The 20,268-nt window shown below is 35.9% G+C and overlaps 1 protein-coding gene across 4 annotated transcripts in view; it reads right to left on the bottom strand.

The window, feature by feature from the left end:
* The window catches only part of GKAP1 (G kinase anchoring protein 1), a 72,864-nt gene that overhangs the window by 19,117 nt on the left and 33,479 nt on the right, over nt 1-20,268 (bottom strand). For 3 of the 4 annotated variants that reach the window (XM_058565567.1, XM_058565566.1, XM_058565565.1), the window contains exon 8: nt 3,031-3,187. The exons of the other annotated variant lie outside the window; for it this stretch is intronic. In XM_058565567.1, the coding sequence (XP_058421550.1) occupies nt 3,031-3,187 (157 nt within the window). The remainder of the gene's footprint in view (nt 1-3,030; nt 3,188-20,268) is intronic. 4 annotated transcript variants of the gene reach the window in all.

Raw genomic sequence — 20,268 nt, 5'->3', positions numbered from 1 at the left:
ACTACACTCAATGACACGACAAAATCCTAATTTTTTTAATTATGAAAAATTTTGCATATGCAAAAGTATATATGAATGATGCATGTCAAGTAAAAAGAAAAATAACACAATATGCAGATTAAGAATGTGAACATTACCAATACTCTAGCATCTCCCAAGTGCCTCTCTCCAATCATATCCCTTTCCCTTCTCTCCTGAGGATATCCACTATTAAGAATTTTGTTTGTCATTCTCTTCCTTTGTTAGTCTTTCACAACATATATATATATCCCTGAATAATATATTAAATTTTCTATTCTTTAAAATTTACATAAGTGGCATCAAACTATTATTATCTGGCGACTTGCTTTTTTCATTAAACGTTATGTTTTTGATATTCATCTGTGTTGCTATGTATAGCTGTAGTTCATTCATTTCTCCTATTGATTTTGTTATTACAAACAATTGAGTGTTGAACATTCTTCCTGAACATGTCTCCAGAGTTTAGGATAGAATTTCTAAAACAGTCTATCCATGATCTTCAACTTTAAAAGTTAATGCCAAATTGTTTTCCAAAATGGTTATACCTATTTACACTACCACTAGTAGTACGTTACTGTTGTTCTATATCCTTACCAATACTGAGTATTGTCTGTCTGATTCCTATCAGTAGTCTTCACCTTCCTTCAGTTTTTCCTAGGCACTGCAGTGAAATTAACATTACAATACAGAACTTTGTCCTCTCCTCAAAAACCTTAAAAAATTCTTTACTATTTCCTGACTAAATCAGGAATAGGGCCTTTAAATCCTCCACAATCCTTTCCAACCTACCTTATCAAACTTATACTATGCTCCTCTATGAACCTTCTGCCTTAAACTGGTTTATACTTCACTGCCTCCATTCTTTTACTCATGGCATTCCAGTTTCTTCTCTCTCCACTCTGCATGTTCAAATTCTACTGTCCTTTAAATTCTAATTTGAAAGCTATTTTCTCCTAAGAACACCACCTCCAATCTCCATTCCTGTGAATTACTATGGCACTTTATCAGTATATCCTTTTTTGGACTTACCACTTTCTACCTCGTACAAAAATAATTATCTATTAAATGTGTACCATGTACAACACGCTCTGTTAAACATTTTAAATCATAATTGCTAATTTTCCTAATAACAGTGCATGAAAGGCAGGTAATTTCATCCCAATGTAACACAGCTGATAAGCTGCAGAGCTGTATGTTGTGTTATTAGGTTTGTTTGATTTCAAAGACTGTTCTCTTTCTACTATACTGCACTGCCACTTTGGTTTTATTATATCATTAATATTACTTAATCATTTAACTAAACTTACATCATATACCCAACTCTGTTCTACAAAGGATTTGAGACCCCTAATTATTTGGTGAAGTATATTAATATCATTCTTCCTATCCAAAAATGATCTGAAATGGCTTAAAAAATAATAATAAGATATGGGGGGACCACAAAGGGAAAAATCATAATGGATGATAAAGGGGAAGCAAATATGCTAACCATAAATGTTAACATGGCTGCTTGGACTGTACATAAAATTTGACAGTCAAGGCAAGACAGGAAAACATTAAATTTAATTCAATGTCAGAAAGGAAGAAACTCACAAGTACCTCAAGGCAGGCAAGGATTTCCTGCTAATATGTTGAAAAGAGATTTTCACGTGGAATAGTGTTATTTATAAACCAATCTTATTGCTGCATTGGAGTAAAAAATTCCTAAGTCTGACTTCTCTCATGTCCTATGTAACAAACACAGTTGATGTTTAATTTGTTGAATGATTGAATTTATCAGTCTTAGGAAACAAGGAAATAACATCCATTGAAGAGAGTAAAAAGATGGAAAACAGGCTTTTAGAATTTGGAATAGCCATTTTAGGAATTTGTCAAAGTTGGGAAGAGATGAATCAAAGGACTGTTGAGTAGAAATGGATATAGCAAAAGTTACATAACACTGATTTTCAGATGAGAACATTAGCACTGTCTAAAAAAAAATATTTTCCAGCAATACCTGGAAGCCCAGGAATTAAATTAGAATAGAGAAGGTAACCAATACTGTGAGAGTCAATGCTGCGTATTGACAAGAAGGGAATAACAGAAAATCAAGGAAGTAAAAGGAAAGAGTTCATGGGGACATTATGGAAATTACTAGAAGTTTCAGGCTGGGAGAACAGGTTCACAGTTTAAGAGGAAATAAGGTAGAAGACTAGTGGTTGTGGTAAGAAAAATACATGCAGACTTACGCGTACCCACATGATGAGATCTTTTTCTTTTAACAATATTTTTTAAATGTGAATACCATTCCAGATTTGACTTGTGGGCTATAGTTTGGAACCCTGGTCTATAGGATAAAATTCTAACTTCTTAGTTTCACAGAAAAAGATCTTTATAATCTAAACCCAATCTATTTCCCTAGTCACGTTATCCCATACTCACTTAACTCTATACTTCTTAGATGCAGAATTTTTCAGTTTCCTGGAAACTCAGTCTAAGCCCTTTCATAGTTCTGGACCTTTGTTCTTGCAGTTCCCTTAGCCTGCAAAGTCTTTCATCATTTCTCAGCTTACAGTTATTCATTATTCAAAATCCATCCCAAATGTCACTTCTTTATATACCCTTCACAATGCACTCAAGGAGTGATTACTTTTTCTATTCATAACCTCTTTTTTATTGTTCATATCTCTTTTAAAGCCTTCATCGTGCTGAATTATATTCTCTATCTCCTCCAATCCCCAGTACTCTGACTGTCTAAGGGTAGGATGGTCTTATCCATCTTGGCAGTCCTACTCCCCCACACTGGTGCCTGACGATATCTAGCATATAAGCACATGCTCAATAAATATTCATCAGTGAATGAAGTACCTCATACTTTTTAATATAAACATCTATGTGTGATAATGACTAAGATAATACCCTAAAACTGTAACTTTATACCATCATAATTGAATCCCACTGCTTACGTTTTTTAAAACAGAAAAACTGCATTTTAATTCACTGTGATTTTAAGAGAATTTTCTATCTTACATGCCTGGTTGTGTTCATGAGTTGTGCAATTATCTGTTCCATTATATTCTGTAAGCTGTTCTCTTCTCTTTTCTCTAACAAGAATTTTGTGAACATCATCTTCCAGTCTATTGAAGAATCCTCCATCATGTGATAAAGTCTGAGGAGAACTCAATTCCTGTCAAAAATGAATTATGATTTACTATCAGTCAACACAAACACATATGCATTTAATAAACCTAGTCAGCCACTAGAAGGATAGAGAATGAAATAAAAATGATAACTAAGAGACAATCAACCATTTGATTCTCCTCTATCTCCAGAAAATAAACAGAAGAGACACATTTATAAATGTTCTTTTCTTACTTCTTATTTTTGGGGTTGGGTATTGCTTGACTTAAAAAAGTTTTTTTATCCATATACCATACAATTCACCCATTTACTGTGCACCATTCATATATTCACCAACTTGAGCAACCATAACCACAATCAATTTTGTAAGTTTCATCACCCTAAAAAGGAACCCTGAACCTATTAGCCGTCATTCCCCATTTCCTCCTAACACCTCCTCTCAGTTGTCCTCTGGTCAACATTAGTCTACTTTCTGTCTGTATAGATTTGCCTATTCTGGACAATATGTGCAAGCAATAAACCTTTTTCTTCACCCACTTTAGCCTTGGCTGTTTTTTGGCTCTGCACTCACCAAGAGACGGACCCACTGAGTTCAGTTACACTGTGTCATACGTGAAGGAGATTCATTGACTAACTTTCGGGCATGTGCTGGAGGAGCAGGGATCTGTTGGAACTTTCTCCAGGGATGGAGGCACTGATGGGTGCCATTTTTTTTTTGTTGTTCACCTTGTACCTCACTGGCCCTGTGCTGGCAAGCACCATTTCTCACTCTCTCCATCTACATTACTAGCACCACTCGCCCCACCCTGGTGTTCCTCTGCAGACCTGTCCAGCGAGTGCTCCTCCAAAGTGGTCCCCTGCCCCACCACATCTGGCAGGCAGCCTCAGCCAGCAACAGAGCCCCTACAAAGTGGCCCCCTGCCCCACGGGCTGGCCCCACACACCACAACACCTGCAACAGTCACAGCTGGGTCTCACAGCCAGCCACACTTGATGCCTGCCCTGCCCACCAGCATGCCCACAGCTGTTGCAGCCAGGCCTTGTAGCCAGCTGCACCAGGGGCCAGCTCTGCACACAAGCATGCCCGCGGAAACCACAGCCCAGCCACAATAGGAGGGTGCATGCAGCCCACGCAGGGGATACCCCTAAAGCACCTGAGTCTGGTGACCAGGAAGACCACACTACTGGGCCCCACAGGACATCTTCTACACAATGCCACTCCTGCAAGATTAGAGATGTAGCTGATCTACTTAACACATAGAAACAAATGCAGAAAGTTAGGCAAAATGAGGAGACAAAGGAATATGTTCCAAACAAAAGATCAAGACAAAACCTCAGAAAAAGAACTAAATGAAACAGAGATAAGCACTCTAACAGATAAAGAGTTCAAAGCAATGATCACAAAGATTCTCATCAAACTCAGGAGAAGAATGGGGGAACACAGTGAGAACTTCAACAAAGAGAGCGAAAATATAAAAAAGAACCAATCAGAGCTGAAGAATACAACTAAAATGAAAAATACACTAGAAGGAATCAACAGCAGATTAGATGATGCAGAAGAACTGATCAGCTATCTGGAAAAAAGGGTGGTGAAAATAACCTAACGGGAACAGCAAAAAAAAAAAAGAATAAAAAAATATGCAGATAGTTTAAGGCACCTCTGGGACAACATCAAGTGTACTAACATTTGCATTATAGAGGTCCCAGAAAAAGAAGAAAGAGAGAGGGACAGAAAACCTATTTCAAGCAATAATGGCTGAAAACTTCCTTAACCTGGCAAAGGAAACAGACATCCAATTTCAGGAAGCGCAGAGGGTCCCAAACAAGACGAATCCAAGAGGCCCACACCAAGACACACTATAATTAAAATGTCAAAAGTTATAAAGAGAGAATCTTAAAAGCAGCAAGAGAAAAACAACTAGCTACATACAAGGGAGCCCTCATAAGACTATCTACTGGCTTTTCAGCAGAAACTTTACAGACCAAAAGGGAGTGGCACAACACATTCAAAGTGCTGAAAGGAAAAAACACCAAGAATACTCTATCCAGCAAGGTTATCACTCAAAACTGAAGGAGAGATAAAGAGTTTCCCAGACAAGCACAAGCTAAAGGTGTTCATCACCACTAAACCAACCTTTCAAGAAACGTTAAAGACTTCTTTAAACAGAATAAAAAAGGCCATAACTAGAAACATGAAAAATTATGAAAGAAAAAAATCTCACTGGTTAAGGCAAACATATAGTAAATGTAGTGGATCAAATACCTATACAGCTAGTACAAAGGTTAAAAGACAAAAGTAGCAAAATCATTTATATCTACAATAAGTAGTTAAGAAATACACAAAATAAAAAGATGTAAAATAAGACGGCAAAAGCAAAAGATGGCAGGAGGTAGTAAAATGCAGTGCTTTTAGAATGAGCTCAAATTCAAATGAACATCAACTTAAAATAGACTGCTATATACATAGGTTGTTATATAAGAACCTCATGGTAATCACAAACCCAAAACCAATGATACACAAAAAGTAAAAAGAAAGGAATACAAACGTAGCACTAAAGAAAATTATCAAACCACCAGGGAAGAAAGCAAAGGAAGAAGAACTACAGAGAAGAACTACAAAAACAATTAACAAAATGGCAATAAGTGCATATCTATCAATGATTACTTCAAATATAAATGAACTAAATGCTCCAATCAAAAGACCTAGGGTGGCTGAATGAATAAAAAATCAGGACTCATACATTATGCTGCCTACAACAGACTCACACCAGATGTAAAGACACACAAAGACTGAAAGTGAGAGGATGGAGAAAGATATTCCATGCAAATGAAAACAAAAAGAAAGCTGGGGCATCAATACTTATATTAGACAAAATAACTTTAAAACAAAATTGTAACAAGAGACATAGAAGGGCAGGCATTACATAACCATAAAGTGATCAATCCAACAAGAGGATATAAAACTTGTTAATATTTATGCACCCAAAATAGAGCACCTAAATACATAAAGCAAATATTAACAGACATAAAGGGAGAAATTGACAGTAATACAGTAATAGTAGGGGACTTTAACAACCTACTTACATGAATGGATAGATCATCCAGACAGAAAATTAATAAGGAAACATTGGTCTTAAACAACACATTAGACCAGATGGACTTAACAGATATATACAGAACGTTGCATCCAAAAACAGCAGAATACACATTCTTTTTAAGTGTACACAGAACATTCTCCAGGATAGATCACGTTAGACCACAAAACAAGTCTCACTAAATTTAAGAAGACTGAAATTGTATCAATCATCTTTTCCAACCACAACAGTATGAGACTAGAAATCAACTACAAGAAGAAAACTGGAAAAAATACAAACACATGGAGTCTAAACAACATGCTACTAAAGGACCAATGGGTCACTGAGGAAATCAAAAAATAAATTAAGACAAATGAAAATGGAAACACAATGTTCTAAAATCTATGGGATGCAGCAAAAGCAGTTCTAAAAGGGAAGTTTATAGTGATATAGCCCTACCTCAGGAAACAAAACAAAAAAGCCAAATAAACAATCTAACCTTACGACTAAAGGAATAAGAAAAAGATGAACAAACAAAACCCAAAGTTAGTACAAGGAAAGAAATAATAAAGATCAGTGTAGAAATAAATGAAACAGAGACTAAAAAAAATAGAAAAGATCAGTGAAATAACAGCTGCTTCTTTGACAGATAAACAAAATTGACAAACTATTAGCCAGACTCATCAAGCAAAAAAGAGCGAGAACCCAAACAAACAAAATCAGAAATGAAAGAGGAGAAGTTACAACCAACGCGACCAAAATACAAAGGATCATAAGATATTACTATGAACAATTATACACCAACAAATTGGACAACCTAGAAGAAATGGATAAATTCTTAAAAATGTACAATCTTCCAAGATTGATTCAGGAAAAAACAGAAAATGTGAAGAGAACAATTACTAGTAATGAAATTGAATCAGTAATCAAAAAACTCCCAACAAACAAAAGTCCAGGACCAGATGGCTTCACAGGTGAATTCTACCAAACATTTAAAGAAAACTTAATAACTGTCCTTCTCAAACTATTCCAAAAACTAAAGAGAAAGGAATGCTTCCAAACTCATTCTATGAGGCCAGTATTACCCTGATACCAAAACCAGACAACAATGCCACAAGAAAAGAAAATTACAGGCCAATATCCTTGATGAACATAGATGCAAAAATCCTCAACAAAATATTAGCAAACCGAATTCAACAATATTTTAAAAGGATCATACAGGGCCGGCCCCGTGGCTTAGCGGTTAAGTGCGCATACTCCGCTGCTGGCGGCCCGAGTTTGGTTTCCAGGTGCACACCGACGCACCGCTTCTCTGGCCATGCTGAGGCCGCGCCCCACATACAGCAACTAGAAGGCTGTGCAACTATGACATACAACTATCTACTGGGGCTTTGGGGGAAAAAATTAATTAATTAATTAATTAATTAAAAAAAAAATTTTAAAGGATCATACACCATGATCAACTGGAATTTATCCCAGGGATGCAAGGATGGTTCCATATCCACAAATCAATCAACGTGATACCCTATATTAACAAAACAAAGGATAAAATTATATGATTATCTCAATAGAAGCAGAAAAGGCTTCTGACAAAATTCAACATCCAATTATGATAAAAACTCTCAACCAAGTGGGTACAGAGGGGACATACCTCAATATAATAAAGGCCATAAGAAAAACCCATAGCTAACATCATACTCAATAGTGAAAAGCTGAAAGCATTTTCTCTAAATGAAAGCATTTCCTCTAAGATCAGGAACAAGACAAGAATGCTCACTCGCACCACTTTTATTCAACATAGTGTCAGAAGTTCTAGGCATAGTAATCAGACAAGAAACGAAAGAAAAAGTATCCAAATTGAAAAGGTAGAAGTAAAACTGTCACTGTTTGCAGATGACATGATACTATATATATAAAATCCTGAAGACTCCACCAAAAACCTATTAGAATAAATGAATTCAATAAAGTTACAGGATACAAAACGAATATAGAGAAATCTGTTTCATTTCTATACACTAAAAACGATGTATCAGAAAAAGAAATTAAGAAAACAATCACATTTACAATTGCACCAAAAAGAATAAAATATCTAGGAATAAATTTAACCAAGGAGTTGAAAGACCTCTACTCTGAAAACTTTAAGACACTGATGAAAGAAATGAAGACGACACAAATAAATGGAAAGATATAGTGTTTATGGATTGGAAGAATTAATGTTGTTAAAATGTCCATGCTAGGCAAAGCAATCTACAGATTCAACACAATCCCTATCAAAATACCCATGACGTTTTTAACAGAACTAGAACATGTAATCCTAAAATCTGAATGGAACCACAAAAGACCCCAAATAGCCAAAGCAATCTTGAGAAAGAAGAACAAAACTGGAGGTATCACACTCCCTATTTCAAACTATACTACAAAACTATAATAATCAAAACATTATAGTACTGGCACAAAAACAGACACATAGATCAATGGAACAGAATAGAGACAGCCCAGAAACAAACCCATGCTTATACGGTCAATTAATCTATGACAAAGGAGGCAAGAATATACAATGAGGAAAAGACAGTCTCTTCAATAAATGGAGTTTGGAAAAACGGACAGCTACACGCAAAAGAATGAAACTGGACCACTTTCTTACACCATATACAAAAATAAACTCAAAACGGATTAAAGACTTAAATGTAAGACCTGAAACTATAAAACTCCTAGAAGAAAACACAGGCAGTAAACTCTTTCTTTTTTATTGAGGTAACATTGGTTTATAACATTATAAAGATTTCAGGTGTACATCATTCATTATATTTCAACTTCTGTATACATGACATGGTGTTTACCATTAAAAGTCTACTTTCCACCATCACCATATGTCCCCCTTTACCTCTTTAAACTTCCCCCCACCCACCTTCTCCTCTGATAACCACCAACCCATTCCCTCTATCTATGTGTTTTTTATTTTCCACATAGGAGTGAAATCATACAGTATTTGTCCTTCTCCATCTGACTTATTTCGCTTAGCATAATATCCTCAAGGTCCATCCCTGTTGTCGCAAATGGCAAGACATCATCTTTTTTCATGGCTCAGTAGTATTTCACTGTGTATTTATACCACATCTTCTTTATTCATTCTTCTGTCAATGGGCACTTAGGTTGTTTTCACGTCTTGGCTATTGTAAATAATGCTGCAATGAACGTAGGGATGCATATATCTTTTCAAATTAGTGTTTTCATATTCTTTGGATAAATATTCAAAGTGTAACAGCTGGATCATATGGCAGTTCTATTTTTAATTTTTTGAGGAACCTCCATACTGTTTTCCATAATGGCTGCACCAATTTACATTCTCACCAGCAGTGTACAAGGGTTCCCTTTTCTCCACATCCTCTCCAACACTTGTTATTTCTTGCTTTTTTAAGTAACAGCCATTCTGATGGGCATGAGGTGATATCTCATTGTGGTTTACATTTGCATTTCCCTGATGATTAGAGATGTTGAGCTTCTTTTCATTTGCCTTCTAGCCATCTGTATATCTTCTTTGGAAAAATGTCTGTGCAGGTCCTCTGCCCATTTTTTAATTGGGTTGTCTTTTAGTTGTTGAGTTGTATGAGTTCTTTATATATTTTGGATATTAACCCCTTATTGATATATGATTTGCAAATATCTTCTCCCAACTGGTATGTTGTCTTTTCATTTTGTTGATGGTTTCCTTTGAGTAAACACTTTGACATCGGTCTTAGCAATGTTTTTTTGAATCTGTCTCCTCAGGCCAGGGCAACAAAAGCAAAAATAAACAAAGAGGACTACATCAAACTAAAAAGCTTTTGCACAGGAAGGAAACCATCAATAAAACAAAAAGGCAACCTACTGAATGGGAGAAAATATTGGCCAATGATATGTCTTACAAAGTGTTAATTTTCAAAATATATAAAGATCTCATACAACTCAACAAAAAAAACCCCAGACAACCCAATTAAAAAATGGGCAGAAGGGGGGCCAGCCTGGTGGCGTAGTGGTTTGAGTGCTCCGCTTCGGCGGCCCGCGGTTCACAGATTTGGATCCTGGGCGCGGACATACACAGCGCTTATCAAGCCATGCTGTGGCAGGCATCCCACATATAAAGTAGGAGAAGATGGGCACGGATGTTAGCCCAGGGCCAATCTTCCTCAGCAAAAAGAGGAGGATTGGCAATGGATGTTAGCTCAGGGCTAATCTTCCTCACACACACACATACACACACAAAAAGGGCAGAAGAACTGAACAGACATTTTTCCAAAGAAGATATACAGATGGCCAATAGGCACATGAAAAGATCTTCAATGTCACTAATTATTAGGGAAATGCAAATCAAAACCACAATGAAATATGACCTCACACCAGTCAGAATGGTTATAATTAACAAGACAAGAAATAGAAAGTGCTGGGGAGGATGTGGAGAAAAGGGAACCTTCATACACTGCTGCTAGGAATGCAAACTGGTGCAGCCACTATGGAAAACAGTATGGATATTTCTCAAAAAACTAAGAGAAATACCATATGATCTAGCTATTCCACTACTGGGTATTTATCCAAAGAATATGAAATCAACAATTCAAAAAGATATATGCACCCTTATGTTCATCACCGCATTATTCACAATGGCCAAGACGTGGAAGCAACCCAAGTGCCCATCAATGGATGAGTGGATAATGAAAATGTGGGGTGTATGTGTGTGTGTGTGTATACACACACACACACACACTACTGAGCCATAAAAAGACAAAATTGTGCCATTTGCAACAACATAGACGGACCTTGAGGGTACTGTGCTAAGCAAAATAAGTCAGACAGAGAAAAACAAATACCATATGATTTCACTCATATGTGGAAGATAAACAAACACAGATGAGGAGAACAGATTAATGGTTACTAAAGGAAAAGGGGGCGGGGGGAGGGCAAAAGGGGTAAGGGGGCACATGTGTATCATGACGAATACAAACTAGACAATTGGCAGTGAACATGATGCAATCTATATAGAAACTGAAATATAATAATGTACATTTGAAATTCACACAATGTTAAAAGCCAATATGACCTGAATAAAATTTTAAAAAGTAAAGTCCTCATTCCGTGCTCTTGGATTGGAAGAATTAACATAGTTAAGATGTCCATACTTCCTAAAGCCATCTATAGATTCAATGCAATCCCTATCAAAGGTCCAACAATATTTTTCACAGAAATAGAACAAAGAATCCTAAAATTTATATGGAACAACAAAAGACCCCGAACAGCTAAAGGAATCCTGAGAAAAAAGAACAAAGCTGGAGGTATCACACTCCCTGATTTCAAAATATACTACAAAGCTATAGTAACCAAAACAGCATGGTACTGGCACAAAAACAGACACACAGATCAATGGAATAGAATCGAAAGCCCAGAAATAAACCCACACATCTATGGACAGCTAATCTTTGACAAAGGAGCCAAGAACACACAATGGAGAAAAGAAAGTCTCTTTAACAAATGGTGGTGGGAAAACTGGATAGCCACATGCAAAAAAATGAAAGTAGACCCTTACCTTACACCATACACAAAAATTAACTCCAAATGGATTAAAGACTTGAATGTAAGACCTGAAACTATGAAACTTCTAGAAGAAAACATAGGCAGTACGCTCTTCGACATCGGTCTTAGCAACATCTTTTCAAGCACCATGTCTGACCGGGCAAGAGAAACAATAGAAAAAATACACAAATGGGACTACATCAAACTAAAAAGCTTCTGCACAGCAAAGGAAACCATCAACAAAACAAAAAGACAACCTAATAACTGGGAGAAGATATTTGCAAACCATACATCTGATAAGGGCTTAATCTCCAAAATATATAAAGAACTCATGCATCTCAACAACAAAAAAACTACCAACCCAATTAAAAAATGGGCAAAAGACCTGAACAGACATTTCTCCAAAGAAGATATACAGATGGCCAACAGACACATGAAAAGAGGTTCAAAATCATTAACTATCAGGGAAATGCAAATCAAAACTACAATGAGATATCACCTCACGCCCGTCAGAATGGCTATAATTAACAAGACAGGAAACAACAAGTGTTGGAGAGGATGTGGAGAGAAGGGAACTCTCACACACTGCTGGTGGGAGTGCAAACCTGTGCAGCCACTATGGAAAACAGTATGGAGATTCCTCAAAGAATCAAGGATAGAACTACCATATGATCCAGCTATTCCACTGTTGGGTATTTACCCAAGAACTTGAAAACACCAATGCGTAAAGATACATGAACCCCTGTGTTCACTGCAGCGTTATTCACAATAGCCAAGACTTGGAAGCAACCTAAGTGCCCATCAAGGGACGAATGGATGAAGATGATGTGGTATATATACACAGGGGAATACTACTCAGCCATAAGAAACGATGAAATCCAGCCATTTGTGACAACATGGATGGACATTTCGGGTATTATGCAAAGCGAAATAAGTCAGAGGGAGAAGGTCAAATACCGTATGATTTCCTTCATTAAGTAGTAGATAATAACAACAATAAACAAACACATAGAGACAGAGATTGGATTGGTGGTTACCAGAGGGGAAGGGGGGAGGGGGGAGGGCTAAAGGGATAATTCGGCACATGTGTGTGGTGATGGGTTGTAATTAGTATTTGGGTGGTGAACATGATGTAATCTGTGCAGAAATAGAAGTATAATGATGTACACCTGAAATTTATACAATGTTATAAACCAATGTTACTGCAATAAAAAAAAAAAGTAAATAAAAAAATGGATCATAGACTTTAAAGGAAGAACTAAAAGTATAAATCTTCTAGAATAAATCATTGTGGCCTTGGGTCAGGCAAAGAGTTATTAAATGAACACCAAAAGTATGATCCATAAAAGAAAAAATTGATATACTGGACTTTATCAAAATTAAAAACCTTTGTGTTTCAAAAGACATCATTAAGAAAATAAAAAGGCAAGTCAAAGCCCATGAGAGAATATTTGCAAATTATATATTTGATAAACGACCTGTATCCAGAATGTGTAAAGAAATCTTACAAATCACACTTTAAAATGGGCAAAACATATGAATAGATGTTGCACCAAAGAAGATATAAGAATGGCTGATGAGCACATGAAAAGATGCTCAAAATCATCAGTGACTAGAGAAATGCAAATTAAAACAATGAGATACACTATATACCCACTAGTATGGCTATAATCAAAACAAGAGACAATATCAAGTGCTGACAAGGATGTGGAGAACCGAACCCTCATACACTGTTGGTGGGAATAATAAATGGTACAGCCACTTGTGAAAACAGATTGACAGACTCTTAAAAAGTTGAACATATTAATTAGCATACAACCCAGCAATTTCACTCCTAAGTATCCACTTAAGAAAAATGAAAATATATATCCACAGAAAGACATGTATCAAATGTTCACAGCAAATGTCTATCAGCTGCTGAATAAACATTTATACAATGGAACGCTATTCAGCAATAAAGTGGAATGAACTACTGACACATGCTACACCACGGATAAACCTCAAAAACACTATGCTAAGTGAAAGAAGCCAGACATGGAAGACTATATACTACATGAGTCCCTTCACAGTAAACTACAAGAAAAGGCAAAGCTCTAGGGACACAAAGCAGATCAGTGGTTGCCAGGGGCTGAAGAAACATTTTTGGCAAAAATATTTAGTTTTGCTTGATTTTAAGTTTTATAAAATAGGCATCACTCTGATGTAGTCTTCTGAGACTTGTTTTTCACTCAACATTCTCTTTTGGATTCATCCATGTTGTTGCCTAGAGATATAAATTCATTTTCACTACTGCATAAACCATTGTGTGCTTATACTAAAATGTATCCATTTTACTAAAGATTAACGTTTGGATTTTTTCCAAGTTTTTTGGGGGGCAGGGGGGCTGGGCTATTACACACTAATAAAAATTTCTGTATATGGTTCTGAGGACACATTGGCAAGTTCCTCTAGGGCATGTATACCTACAAGTGGACTGCTGAGTCTAAGTTATACCAGAGGTCAGCAAACTACAGCCCAAAAGGAGCCTGTTGCCCTTTTTGTCAATACAGTTTTACTGGAACACAGCAATGCTCATTTGTTCATGTATTGCCTGTGGCTGCCTTTTATACTTTGGTTGCAGAGTTCAGTATAAACTGGATGTGCCCCAAAGCCTAAAAATATTTGCTACCTGGTCCTTTACAGAAAAAGTTTCCATAGAAAAAATTTACTGATTCTTAGATTACCAAATTTATGCAACATTCCCACCAATGTAAACTGATCCACAACTCCATTGATCTATAATCTCTGACTGATAGATCTATAAACTTCATAATTTTTGCCTACATGGTGAGTGGAAAAAACTGGTATCTCAATTTTGTCTTAATTTGCATTTCTCCGAATAGTAGCAAAATTGGACATTTTTTCATGTGTTTTTTCCTATTCACATTTCCCTGTTTTTTAAAATGCCCTGTGTCTCTCACCTGATTTTTTTTTCTATCCTATGAGACAGCAAGAAAACAACACAGCTATCTCTTTTTTAAGCATTTGATAGTTCTTTCTGTATCCAGACACTAATCCTTTATCAGTTCTATGTTTTAAAAACACCACTTCCCAATTTGTGCCACGTCTTTTTACATTCTTCTTGGTATTTTTGTGGAAAATAAGTTATTCATTTTGAACAGCATCCAATTTATCAACCTTTCATTTTATAGTTGGTGTTTTTGCTAAGTTTTTCCTACCCCTAGGTCAGAAATATATTCTCCTGTATTTTCTAGTTAGTCTAAGGGTTGTACAATTTGTCTTCCACAGATAAGTATTTAATCTATGTGGAACTGATTTTAATGTGTGATGGAACAAAGAGACCCAATCTGATTTTTTCCTAATCTAACAACTGTCTCTTGCTTTTCTATATATAAGACATTATGATGTTAGAGCAATGAACACATTGTGTATATTAGCACAGGAATAAATTGACCAGTGGAACAGAACAGAGAGCTCAAAAACAGACCCATGCATATATTGAATCTTGATGAAGGACAAGTAATGCATTATATATAGTTCTTCTTTAGGAGTTCTTGGCTATTTTTTAGCCTTTGCTGTTAGTAATTTGTTGAGTTCTAAAAACAAACAAACAAACTTTAGGATTTTCATTGGAAATGTAAAGACTATGGATCAATTTGGGAAAAACTATTACTTTTAATATAATAACGCTTCTTCTCTGCTAAGATGGCATATCTTTTCATTTATATAGGTCATCTTTGTCGTTCAGTGAAATTCTGTAATTTGCTCCATATAGGTTTTGCATAACTTTTTTTGTGTGTGTGAGAAGATCAGCCCTGTGCTAACATCTGCCAATCCTCCTCCTTTTTTTTTTGCTGAGGAAGACTGGCCCTGGGCTAACATCCATGCCCATCTTCCTCCACTTTATATGGGACGCCGCCACAGCATGGCCTGCCAAGCGGCGCGTCTGTGTGCACCCGGGATCCAAACCAGCGAACCCTGGGCTGCCACAGCGGAGCACGCGCACCCAACCGCTTGCGCCACCGGGCCGGCCCCAGGTTTTGCATAACTTTTGCTAGTTTCTTAGGTACCTTATCATTTTTTTTGTTGCTACTGTAGTATCTTTTTAAAAAAATTTCTCTTTGCTTTTGGCAAAGCTTTTAAAACACATATAAAGCATATACACAGTTTGAAGAATAATTATAAAGTGACATGCTTGTAGGTTACTATCAAGGTAATTATAGAACATCGCTAGCACCCCAGAAGACTCCATGCTTCTTTCTTTCCCATTAGAGGAGTGACTATTTGAACTTGTGATAATCTCTCTTTAACTTTCTTTATTGCCTGTCAACCTATGCATGCATCCCCAAACAACACAGTTTAATTTTGCTTATTTCTGAACTTGATGTGGAATCATATTGATCCTTATAGCGGTAACTCACTCACTTTTAATGCTGATTAGTATTCCACTGACTAAATTTGCAACAATTTGTTACTCACTTCACTGTTGATGGACATTTAGATTCTTTACAGGTTTTGATCTTAATAAACAATGATGCTTTAAAGTCTTATATATGTATAGTGGTCCACACAAGCACACATTACTACAGAGTACGTACTTAGGAGTCAAACTGCTGGGTTGTGGGTTATGGGCATCTTCAACTTTACAGTTTGGAAAATAGTTTTCCATACTGTTCATAACAGGTTACCTCTTCACAAGCAGTGTACCATTATTCCATATCCTCACCAACACTTCAAATCATCAAATTCTTTGATTTTTGCCAACCTGGAAGGCATATAACATTTTCATTATGGTTTTAATTTGTATTTCCCTGACTACTAATGAGGTTGGACATCTTTTTGTATGTTTTTATGCCTTATAAATATCTTCTTTTGTGAGTACTTGTTTTTTCACCCATTATTTAATTGAGTTCTTTTTTGGAAAAAAAACTCTTCCTATTCTAAATCTCATCCTTTCACTTTTCTAATATATTTTGATGAAAAGAAGTCCTTAATTTAATGTATAGTTTTAAAGTAGTGGTTTTGTGTCTTTCCTACCCTAAAGTCATAAAAATATTCTTCCTGTATTAGCACCTAAAAGCTTTATAACATTGACTTTTAGGTCTTTGATCCACTGTGGATGAATTTTTGTGTATAGTGTAAAGTAATAATCTAATCCTTTTTTCCATAAAAATACTCAATTGACCCAAAACCATTTATTAAAAAAAAAATCATCCTTTACCCAGTAATACTCCACATCACTCTTTTATATGTAAAGGGTACACACATGGTTGGTCTGTTTCTGGGCTATTTTGTTCTATTGGTCTATTTGTCTATCTCTGAGCCAATACCCTACTGTATTAATTGTTAGTTTTACAAGAAATCTTAATATCTGGTTGGGCAAATCGTTCTATCTTTTTCTTCCTCAAGAGTGTTTTGGCTATTTTTGGTTGTTCACACTTCCATATTAATTTAGAAACAGTTTAGTTTTTATTTTAAAAACCCAATTATGATTTTGCTTGGGATTGTACTGATTCTACAGATTAACTTGAGGAAAAGTGACCTCTTTATGACAATAAGTCTTCCAATCCATGAACAAGGTAAATTTCTCCATTTAAGTCTTTACTATCTTTCAATAAAGTTTTGTAATTCTCCCAATATATGTCTTACACATCATTTATTAGATTTAATCCTAGGTATTATTATAATTTATTATTGTAAAAAGCATTTTTCTTTTAATTATACTTTCTGTTGTTACTGGCATATAGAAATACAAATAATTATTGAAATTGTTTCTTCCTTTGAAGTTTAAGGTTAGGAACTAAGACTAGCATCATTAAAAAAACCTTTTGTCAGCCTCCCTACCAGGAATACAAAAATAACTTTCTTTATTTCACAAACCTCCACAAGCGTAAAACATACAGCCATTTCGGAAAACTCGTCAGTAGTTTCTTATGGTTAAATATACATCTACCCTATGACACAGCAATTTCATTCTTAGGTTTTTTTACCCAAGAGAAACTAAACATATGTTTCATAAAAGGACTTGTACATGAATGTTCATAGTGGCATTATTCATAATAGCCAAAACGTGGAAACAACCCAAATATCCAGTTGATAAACAAGCAAATAAAATTGAATACTATTAGCAGTAAAAAGGAATGAAGTACTGATACATGCTACATGGATGAACTTAAAAAACACTAACGTTTACTATGCTACATATACTATGCTAAGTATAAGAAATCACGAAAGACCACATATTGTATGATTCCATTTATACAAAATGTCCAAAATAGGTAAATCTATAGGGACAAAATGTAGATTAGTGGTTGCCTAGGCTTGAGGGAGGGCAGGGCAGAAGAGGTAGGGGGAGCGTCTGGTAATGGGCACAGGTTTCTTTTGGGGATGGTTCTAAAATTAGATTATGGTAATAGCTGCACAACTCTGTAAATATACTAAAATCCACTGAATTGTACACTTAAAATGGATAACTTTTATAGTATGTAAATTATACCTCAATAAAGCTGTTTTTAAAAATGTTACAGCAGCATTATTCATAATGGTCAAAAAACAGAAGCAATCCAAATGTCCAAAACAGGATAATGAATACACAAACACATTGTGGTATGTGGAATACAATTTAGCAATGAAAAGGAAAAAACTACTGATAAGACACAACAACATGGACAAGCCTTCAAACAGTTTGCTGAGGGAAGGAGCCAGACCAAACAATCACACATTTATGTGTGTATAAAGCACATATAAATCACTATATGCCTTATTTTAAATAAAGAAGCAAAACTGTTCTATGATGATAGAAATCACAGTAGTGGTTGCCTGTAGGCGGCAGGGGGGAGGGCGTGAGGGAATGACTGGGATGAGGCAGAAGTGAACTTTCTGGTATGATGGAAATGTTCTTTATCTTGATAGGGACGTAGGTCCTTTAAGTATATACATGTGTCAAACCTCATCAAACTTCATGCACACTTAAGATCTGTGCATTCTATTGTGTGTAAATTATACTTCAATTAAAAAAAAAAACCTGGCTTTCCACTGAGTACCTATTTCCTAACTGAAGAACATATCATTTACAAAGTAAACTGACAAATATAAATATGAATGCTTTGATCAACAATTCCTTTCATATGTCTAAGGGTTCCAAGTCACCTCCTAGACGAACAGCCTCCCAACTTTACAGTTTTAAGATACCTTAACATACAGTAACACACAAACCTGAAAATCCTCCGTCTATGTGTGTTATTTCTCTTGCCACATGAGTGCTTTGAATTACTCCAAGAGTAAATCTAAATAACAGTATTCTTTAAATGAGCTATCATATTAAGGACGACATTATATTTGGGGTAAGTCTACTTTCTTCACTCCTCTAGGATAGACCCTGATGGACTCAAGTCTTGAACTTGACTTGAAATATTTATTAAGCTCTTACTATGCAGTTAGTACTATGTTACACATGGGCTACTCTCATGGAACTCACAATCTACTGAGAAAGACAAAAACTAACATATGACATAGTAAACATAATAATTAAATACTCTTCTATACACATCAGGGATGGCAATACCTGTAAAGCATGCAGCCACTTCCTCTTTTATAAATGGCAAACATAATTAATTGATAGTGGCACTTTTTCTTGCTGAACAAGATTGCAGTCTCAGAATTCTTCTTAATGCAGAGCTCCATGAAGGCCCTAACAATGTGCTTGAACTGGCAGAGGAAATAAAATCTACATGCCTCTGTTTTAAGTGTTGTAAAAATACAGAGAAGCAGCAGACCAAAAAAGGCTACAAAAGGTTTTAGTGAGAAGGCAGAACATTCATTTATTCATCAACCAACACTCATTTACATTACTTACTAAGTGACAGGAATTAGGACTACCAAGGAAACTAAACCAACAAGATATGGTCCCAGACTTCCAAGAACCTAAATTCTAGTGAAGAAGCAAAACCATGATAAAATAGGGTGTTGAGTGCTATGCAGTACACACAGGGGTTCTGGGCATCTAAATAAGACCACGATCAGGGAAAGCTTCCAAGAAAAAATGACTCTTTGGCCAAATTCTGAAGCATAGTTAGCCAAATAAAGATGGAAGGGGAGTGACGTCACCAAGGTGGCAACATAGGTCATTCCTTTGTTCCCCCTTGCAACAACTAACAAGCATCCATGGACAAGACACCATGAGAAAGGTGGAAGAGACGAACACATGGGTAGGCAAGGTTGTACAAAAAAGTACAAAGTGTTCAGAAAAACTCTAAACACTTTTGCATGGCTTGTGGCAGAGTCCATCTTGAAATATGAGAAGGATTTTAAAAAGTAGTGAGGGAAGGGCAATGGCTGGGAGACTACTAGTTTCATAAATTCTCCTCTGCCATTCAATTATTACTATATGCAGGCATTCCTGAAGCAAAAATTCAAATTTAATGAAGAACAAGCTCTAAAGAAATAATGGATCAAGGAAATAATCATTAATAGCTACTAAAAGCATTGAGGGAAAGTCTGATGGGAAACT

Source organism: Diceros bicornis, chromosome 22, assembly GCF_020826845.1.
Source record: "Diceros bicornis minor isolate mBicDic1 chromosome 22, mDicBic1.mat.cur, whole genome shotgun sequence".
In the NCBI taxonomy this organism is placed as follows: Eukaryota; Metazoa; Chordata; class Mammalia; order Perissodactyla; family Rhinocerotidae; genus Diceros; species Diceros bicornis.
The sequence above is the reverse complement of the archived record's forward strand: the minus strand, read 5'-3'. Positions and strand labels throughout refer to the sequence as shown.